Source organism: Lontra canadensis, unplaced genomic scaffold, assembly GCF_010015895.1.
Source record: "Lontra canadensis isolate GAN:19392208 unplaced genomic scaffold, GSC_riverotter_1.0 scaffold33, whole genome shotgun sequence".
Lineage (NCBI taxonomy): Eukaryota > Metazoa > Chordata > Mammalia > Carnivora > Mustelidae > Lontra > Lontra canadensis.
The window spans coordinates 3675125-3683552 of NW_022631027.1; the positions used below are offsets into that span (position 1 = coordinate 3675125).

The window sequence follows — 8428 nt, forward strand, 5'->3', positions numbered from 1 at the left end:
CCCAAAAAGCTGTCCAAAAATTGAACCTTTGGGAAGGGGTAAATGATTTCTTATTAATTAAACTGTCCAGATATAGATTGTCAACCACTTGGTAAGAATGAATCAGGGATTCATGTTTCAGTTTCAGGGTTCCTTCTAACTTTGAGATTCCTAAGATTCTATGAGGTAGACCAAAATATTTTTTTAAATTAGAAAATAAGGGGTGCCTGGGTGGCTCAGCTGTTAAGCATCTGCCTTTGGCTCAGGTCATGATCCCAGGATCCTGGGATCAAGACCCGCATCAGGATCCCTACTCGCTGGGAGGCCTGCTTCTCCTTCTCCTGTTCCCTCTGCTTGTGTTCCCTCTCGGGCTCTATTTCTCTCTGTCAAATAAATAAAATCTTCTAAAAAAATAAACGAATAAAATAAAATAAAATTAGAAAATAAAACATCAAATTGGATGCATAAGTATATACTCAGAAATGTGAGTTGATTTGTCCATTTGGAATAAAAGTTGGTAAAGGTTCCTGAAAGCAGAGGTTTTAAAATACTCTTCTAGAGTTGGGCAATATACCAGGTTCATGGATGGAGGCAACAAATGCTCTCTGTGGTTAAGTAGAAAAGACATTTATTGAAAGGATGTTGTGTCTCTCATATTATCACTGAAAAGGCTGCAGAATCAAGCTTGGAAAACAGTCAAGCATAAAGTTAGTCAGATAACCAAAAGATCAAAAGCCTAGCACAAAAACAAAATGGTGAGGGTACCCTGCCAGTGACCATCCCAGCACTGGCACAGTGCTGCCCCTGAGTATTGGATGCTGCTGCTACTACAGCCCTCGCTCTCCCACAAAAGTTCTTCATGGTTTCTGCTGCTTTGTGACACTAGCTCCGATGTAAAGTCCAAGTCTGAGCACCTGATGGGCAGAGCTTATTAACTACCACATCACACTCAAGCTGTAGAGGATCTAGAAACACTGGAATCTGGTGTTGTCAGTTCCTCCAGTGGGAACTGGACTCTGCTTCCCACCAAGATGAAGTAGGGAATTCTCCAGACATTGAAGATGCTGGGCATCCCCCAAATGACAGAGAGGGCACTCTAGAGTTTCTTCTACAAGATAGTAATAGGTGTTATCACACAAAACAGTAAACATTTCTTTTTATCGTATTTTTTGCTGTAGGATTCCTCAGAGCTTTTTGTAGTTGAATATGCTTTGTGCTTCTCCAGGAGGGAGGTATGATACTCAATGTTTGCCGAATATATTTGAGCAAGATGTTTTGTTTTTTTTTTTTTTTAATTTTATTTTTAAGAATCTTTATACCCAATGTGGGGCTCGAACTTACAACCCCAAGATCAGGAGTTGTATGCTCTACTGATTGAGCCGGCCTGGTGCCCAAGATGCTTTTTTTTAATAGTAACTCTAGTGAGGAGTGTTCCTAAGAACACTGGGCGTTGGGGAAATGTAAAAGGATAAAGGTCATGGGCAGAGGCATGTCCAGATATAATAAGAGATGAGAGCATTTAGAAGGTGGGTCAGAATGGAGAATGCCTTGAAGTCTGGAGTCAAGTTCAGGTTTAAGTTCACTGGAAAGTAGGTAGGGTCAGACTTGAGCTTGAAAGTGATATTTAGCATGAACCAACACCTTCAAAGGGGGCTCTGATTGTAACCCATTTAGAAGTGTTGGGAGAGTATAATCAAGAAATAAAACCCCTTGAAAAAGTTTAAATCAGTTATGATTCAGAAGTAGGAATATAAAATAAAAAGAAAAAATGAAGATTTATATTTGAAAGGAACACCCCGGGCCATCAAGTCGGCAAACTGCCAGCCTGGGACCAAAACCTACCCACAGCCTGAGCTAAGAATGCTCTTTAAATTTGTAGATAACCCCAACCTAAGAATGGTTTTTAAAATTTTTTAATGGTCAGGGAAAAAATTTTTTTAAATAACATTTTGTCTCACATGAAAATTATATGAAATTCAAATCTCAGTAGCCATGAAGAAATTCCATTGTTCTCATTCGTGGGCCTATATTACAAAAAAAATTATCCTCGACTGTTATTCTATTTTGAATTTCCTCATTTAAAAGTGTATGGATTTTTTTCTCTCTTGTTATGTAAGTACCTACATAATATTTTCAGTTTTACTTCTTCACGCACAAGGCCTAAAATATTTCCTATCCTATGCATTTAGAGAAAAACGTCTCCAACCTCTGCTCTCGTTACTGCCCTCATTTTACGGAGACTGAAGCTGATGCTCAGAGCCATTTGCCTGAAGTCTGAAGCTTCCTAGTGATGGATCTGGGATGGAACCCAAGAGCTCCAGCTCTCTCTCCAGCCCTCCCTCTACTGCATCTCAGACGCATCCAACCAATGCTATTACACGGGATGCAGTGGTGTGTGTGTGGATGGACGTGGGAGGTGGGAGAGGGGGAGGCAGCGTCTCTATGCCAGTGCCAAAGCGTAATTGGATTATGATGGTATTGAATGTGATGGAGAAGCATAGGAAAGGGGGAGGACTTAATAGTTGCGCTCAAATTTTAAAAACCACTCTAGTTTACACCTAGGTCTTCCAACTTCTACATTGGTGCATTTTTTAAAAATTTTATTATTTATTTGACAGACAGAGAGCACAAGTAGGCAGAGAGGCAGGCCGGGGCTGGGGGGCGGGAAGCAGGCTCCCCACTGAGCGGAAAGCCTGATGTGGGGCTCGATCCCAGGACCCTGGGATCATGACCTAAGCCGAAGGCAGAGGTTTAACCCACTGAGCCACCCAGGTGCCCCTGCATTTGTGCATTTAAATCCATTTCTTTTATTAACTCCAAGGCTTGTAGCTGGAAGTAGAAATTACTTCTGAGCATCATTTATGTGGTGGAGCTTGGGTTTGACATCACTCCTTAGGAATGAAAATATTCATTTTTACTTCCTGAAATGATTGGATTTTATGGATTTAGTTAGCATGTTCTGAGCTGATATGTTCGACAGCCAGGAGAAAAGGGGAAATCTGATACTGAGACAGAGTCTGAAGTAAGTCGAAGCCTCTGGAAACAGGGGAGTATTTAATTATCAAATGCCAGCAATAGCTACAGGAAGGGGACCATCCTTCCTTGGATGTCCCAGGGGCTCTACTACATTTTGTTTGAGAAACGTTGTTGCCAGAGAATTCTAGGATATAGCATTAGTTTCTCTCCTTTTCTCAGTTTATTTAATAGCTTGTTGCATGTATAGTTTATAGTTCATTCTGTAAAAACCATCCTGCATATGAAGTCTCTCATCTCCCTGATAGTCTGCAAACATTTCTTTTGATTTTTTAAAAGAAATCAGTAGCATGGGGGTGATTTTTTCCTTTTCGGGTCGTATATTATATGGTCTAGGAAAGAGCATGTTAAATGAATTGAGAATAAATAAATGCTATCTAAAAAATTTTTTATAAAATGTATTGGCCCAGGCAAAACGTTTTTGATATTCTTGAAAGTTTCAGGACAAACTTTTTTTTTTTTTTTTAATTCATTTGCCAGAGAGGGAGTACAAACAGGGGGAACAGCAGGGAGAAGGAGAAACAGACTCCCCGCTGAGCAGGGAGCCCAATGTCCTGAGCTGGAGGCAGAGGCTTAACCCACTGAGCCACCCAGTCATCCCCAGGGTAAACTATTTTTAAAGGTGTTCAATTTTTCAGAATAAAATTGCTGAAATGAAGGAAAGTTTTGCGTCTCTAACACAACTCCCCAGCCTCCTTTAACATAATTGGATTCAGGTAGGTGACGAAAGGTCTCACGCCTCAGCTGGGTGCTGACCTGAGAGAAAGTCCCCGAGATGGACACCCGGCACTAAGGAAGGAGAACTGCTAACCGCAGCCCTTGCCTCCCTTTCATGACAGCAGCACAGCTGAGGGACCCCACTGCCTTGTGAAATCCCTCGTCTGCCTCAGGGGGCTGAGAAGTTGCTAAAATCACAAATTCAGAAATTTGAAAGAAGATTGATGAGAATTGGTAGTGCCGATAGCCAGACAGGAGCCTGACGGCAATGGCTTCAGGGTATTCTCCCGGTGGAGATGAGTCCCGTTAAGCAAGGTCCTTGCTGGGCATCTGGAAGCTAACTGAACTAGGGAGATGGAGGGGTCCCTGAGACAGTCTCTAATACAGCCCCTCCTTCCCAGCACCCACGACAGATGAATTCATGTAACTGTAGTATTTCTCACCCAGGAAACCAGAGCTTCTCAAATGGGGACACCTTTGCCGCCCCCAGACGACATTTGTCTGGCGACATTTTTGGTGATCACCACTGAGGAGGCATCTAGGACGCAGAGGCCAGGGACACTGCTAAATAGTATATAATCCACAGGGCACCCCCACAAAAGGAATTACCTCACCCAAAATGTCAACAGTGCCACAGTTGAGAAATCCTGCATTAGACCATGGTTCTCAAAGACCCATCTGTCTTGCGCAGCGCTTTATCCTCTGCACCTAACCGGGAGACTGGCACGGAGGCTCTCTGCCTGCATTTACTGAATACAGATGAGCCAAGCCTACCCTCTTTTTTCAGCTGGCTTGCCTAAGTCATCGCTTAGACACTGATAGGCACTCTCCGGGTTGAGCTTGAGCTGCACAGGACAGATTGTTTACTCTACTTTTACGTCCCTGACCCTACTGAGCTGCAGGTGTCCGACTAGAAGATATTGCAGTAGAAAGGGGTTCCATTTCTCCTGTCTCTTATCTCTCTGCCACATTTCTACATCAAAACCTACATAGGTACGGTTTTACATCTGCATACTTGAGAAGAGAATGAAAGGGAAGGATGGATATTTTTCCTTTGCTTATCCCTAGTATTCTAGTGTGCAGTGATGAGCTTTATTGAATGCCATACTCAGCAATGGGGATCATTCGATTTATTTCCAAAGATATCCAGGACTCAGTATATGTGTGGGGGATGGAGGAGAGGGGAACTTCCAATATAAGGAGCATTTTTGAAGGCAGTCTGACCATTTTTTAGTTTGCATAGAGAATGTTTATCCTTTTGAGAAGATAGTTCTGGATGGCCCTGGAAATTCCAGCAGAGAGCTGGCTCAGTTCAGCTGTGTTAGCCCATCCGAGGAGCGGGCTGAGCTCTCAAGTGCCCTTCTCATCCCTGTGTCTATCAAAGCCATGTCCTGAACCAAGGAAGGAGCCTGCACTCTTTCATAGCTGCAAAGATGCCCCATCCAGAGATACATAAATATGTGGAGTGTTATAGATCAGGGTGTGTGCTGTCCAGCACTGCCTGGTGCAAACTCACTTTTCAGTGGCATGATGGCGGGGGGGGGGGGGGGGATGCTTGCTGTCAGCTCTTCTGTGGATGTCTTTTCCAATCAACTTTCACATATGGACTGTGGCTCCCTTAGAAGTTCCCATGCAACCACCCACCACATGGGGGAGCAGCTCATTTGAGCAGTCATAGGTGTTGACCTAATTTCAGGCTATTTATCATATTTTAAGTTATTTCTCCATGTTACATGATTTAATTGAAACTGCCAGAGGGCAGGGAGAAGGGTAAATACTCAGGAGTGTATATGTGGAGGGAAATGAAATGTGCTTGTGCAGATGATCACGTCTTCTTGTCTGTGCTTCTGTCGACTTTTTTAACAGAAGGAAGTTTTCAATCTCTAGAAATAGCCTTGTGTCTGTACTCAGTGTTTTTGAGGCTATTGCTCATTACATTACACAGTAATTCTTCATGAGGACTCTTGAGAACAAGTTATTTCTAATCCTCAGCCTCAAGAATAATTGTGATTTTCCTAAAATACTGCTGTTGTTGTTTTTTATCTTGGGGACCGTGAGTAGGTGACTGATTAGGTTTTGTTTGGGAATTGCTTGTTAGAATGCTTAGAATCAAATCTTTTGCGCACCCACACGTACAGCAGGGGTTTAAAAGTTCATGGTAGCCTCAGTGCCAACTTCAAGTCAGGACATTCTTCTTTTTTCTTTATCTTTTCCATCTCCTTCATATTTACCATGACCGTTCTATGGAGTCCTGCAAATGTCCAGAAATGTTTTTGGGAAAAGGTAGGGGCATAAATAAGCACATGCATTATCATAGACCAGAGAAAACAAGTTTTACTGGCTTCTTTTTTTCCCTTTCCAGATTGAGACGCTACCAGATGGGCTGTTTCAGTGCAAAAAGCTGCAGTGTTTACTTCTGGGGAAAAATAGCCTGACGAGTTTGTCCCCTCACGTGGGTGAGCTGTCGAACCTGACCCATCTGGAGCTCACTGGTAATTATCTGGAAACGCTTCCTCCTGAGCTGGAAGGATGCCAGTCCCTAAAACGGAGCTGTCTGACTGTAGAGGAGAATTTGCTCAACACGCTTCCTCTCCCTGTAACAGAACGTTTGCAGACGTGCTTAGATAAGTGCTGACCTAAGGAGAAAATAATGCTTAAAAGTTTGCCCCGGGGCTTTAAATGAGAACTAAGATTTTCTAAGTTATAAAGATGAAAAATGGGTAATAATTATGACTAACTATAACCAAATATCTTTAAAGCAACTCAGTGTCTAACTCTAAATTAAACAGGTAAAAAGTGTTAACCCTGAACTTAAGTCTTGTGAATAACTGATCTTTAACTTAAGAAGACGTGAGAAGTACACTTCGAGGGTGACATGGGGGACATGAAATTGTTGAATCTCTACGTTACAGTTTTTACCTTGAAGATTAGATACTCTTTCATCTCCTTCCCCTAGTCCTCATTACTTACTTATTTGCACAGTTGTTTTAACGGACTTCCTGCTTTGATATTTATCACCTAGACCATAAATTCATCAATATAGATGTCCTTGATGTATACTCAACACTGTCTTTGATTTATGTTCTGAAATATTTTTAGGCAGGGTGTACATTGTGCTTGGCCAAATTCCTTGTTGGCTTGATTTTATTTCCTGTCCAAGCTTGCTGGAGCCTTCCTTCATCTTGTTTTATCTTAACAATGGTGAATCTTAAAAAAGAAAGCCCCCAAACAAGGGTGAGCCCTGAGAAAGTGCCTGTCTTTGGAAAAAAGGACAGGGTACTGAGGACCCGTCACCCTTGGGGCATCCTGAAAATTACTCTATTAACTAAAATGTCTTCTTTTGTATCATCAAAGCCTTTCTTATTTGCTAGTCATTTTTATAGTAAATGTAAAACCTGTAACTGTTTTCTATGGCATAATCTTCGATTCAAAGTCTGTGAGAATAATTTTTGTAAGGTACAGAGAACACATGCATTTCTTTAAGAATTTACTATTAATATACTTGGTTTGGGCTGCTTACAAGTCTCCTGTTTGTGTGCACCCTGCTCCAGAATGTTTTTGTACTCTGCAACTAATTACTTTTGGATAACACAGGCCTGTGTTCATGCCCTAAAATATTTGGGGGGTTTCCTCATAAGAGGATGGCCGCATCATCTACCTCTCTCTTCCCTAGTCTCTGTGCTGTTGTACGGGTACAATTCTTAATTATTTCAAAAACTGTGATGGAGGGGAGAGGTACAGAATCGAATCTTTAAAACTGATTTCATAACACCCAGACAAATTAAGACTTAAAGCAAAATACTTCTCCATCTGCATGATCTCTAGATGTGTTTATCATGTAAAACACTCCACCTCTATTCAGTATTTAAGGATTCTCAAAGCTCACAAAACAGTAGATCCATTTAACTGAAATTCATCTCGTGCTTTTGTCTAACTTTCCTGGAATGCATTTTGCTCTTCCATTTTTTGTTTTTTTTTTTTTAAATAAAGAGCTTTGTGTGTAGTCTTTTATTATCATGCATATTGTAAAATGAATAAAGTCAACTGACTCATTTTTGGGAAATGTACATTTTTACCATGTTTTTCTCTAATGGGTCTGGGCATTATGATGCCCGACTCATTTTGGATGTTAACTCTGAAGTAACCCATTAACTGCACCTAGACAAAACTGGAAAACACTATGGGTAAAGTACTGTAAACACAGAATTGTGATGTGTGGGATGTCGTTTCTTGCTTTGCCCCTTCCAGAAAGATAAAAGTGAGTCTTTAAATCACAGCAAAATGTCACTCCCCTCACCTGCCACACACCCCTGAACTCAAGCTCAGAAAGGAATTGCTTATGTCAAATGGAATTTGAATAAAATGAGCTATAAAACCCTAAGCACCAAAAGCTGCCTAAAACATTTATTTTTATTCTGAATGAGAAGGAACAGTGTAAAAATGTTAATTCCTACCAAAACTTGCCTTTAGTCAGAACATTCAAGTTCTCAGGGACCCAGGCATAACTGATGAAACTTTCTTCTAGGACTTTAGAAAACAGATTCTGACTCTATCTAGGGTTTTTGTTCTTTTTGTTTTTGTTTTTGTTTTTAATGTAAGTTAACGGCCATTTTAATGTTTCTCAATAAAATTGTCATGTGTACTGATTTCAATGTTGGATTGGATTTATCTTAAATATTTGGAATATGGATTATGATTC

General features: G+C 41.1%; 1 protein-coding gene across 2 annotated transcripts in view; it reads left to right on the forward strand.

Annotated features, from left to right (window-relative positions):
* LRRC8B (leucine rich repeat containing 8 VRAC subunit B) overlaps positions 1–8119 on the forward strand; it is a 64442-nt gene extending 56323 nt beyond the window's left edge. For both annotated transcript variants that reach the window (XM_032867071.1, XM_032867072.1), the window contains one exon: positions 6092–8119. In XM_032867071.1, coding sequence (XP_032722962.1) covers positions 6092–6364 — 273 coding nt within the window. In that variant the 3' untranslated portion in view covers positions 6365–8119. The remainder of the gene's footprint in view (positions 1–6091) is intronic.
* The last annotated feature ends 309 nt before the right edge of the window (positions 8120–8428 follow it).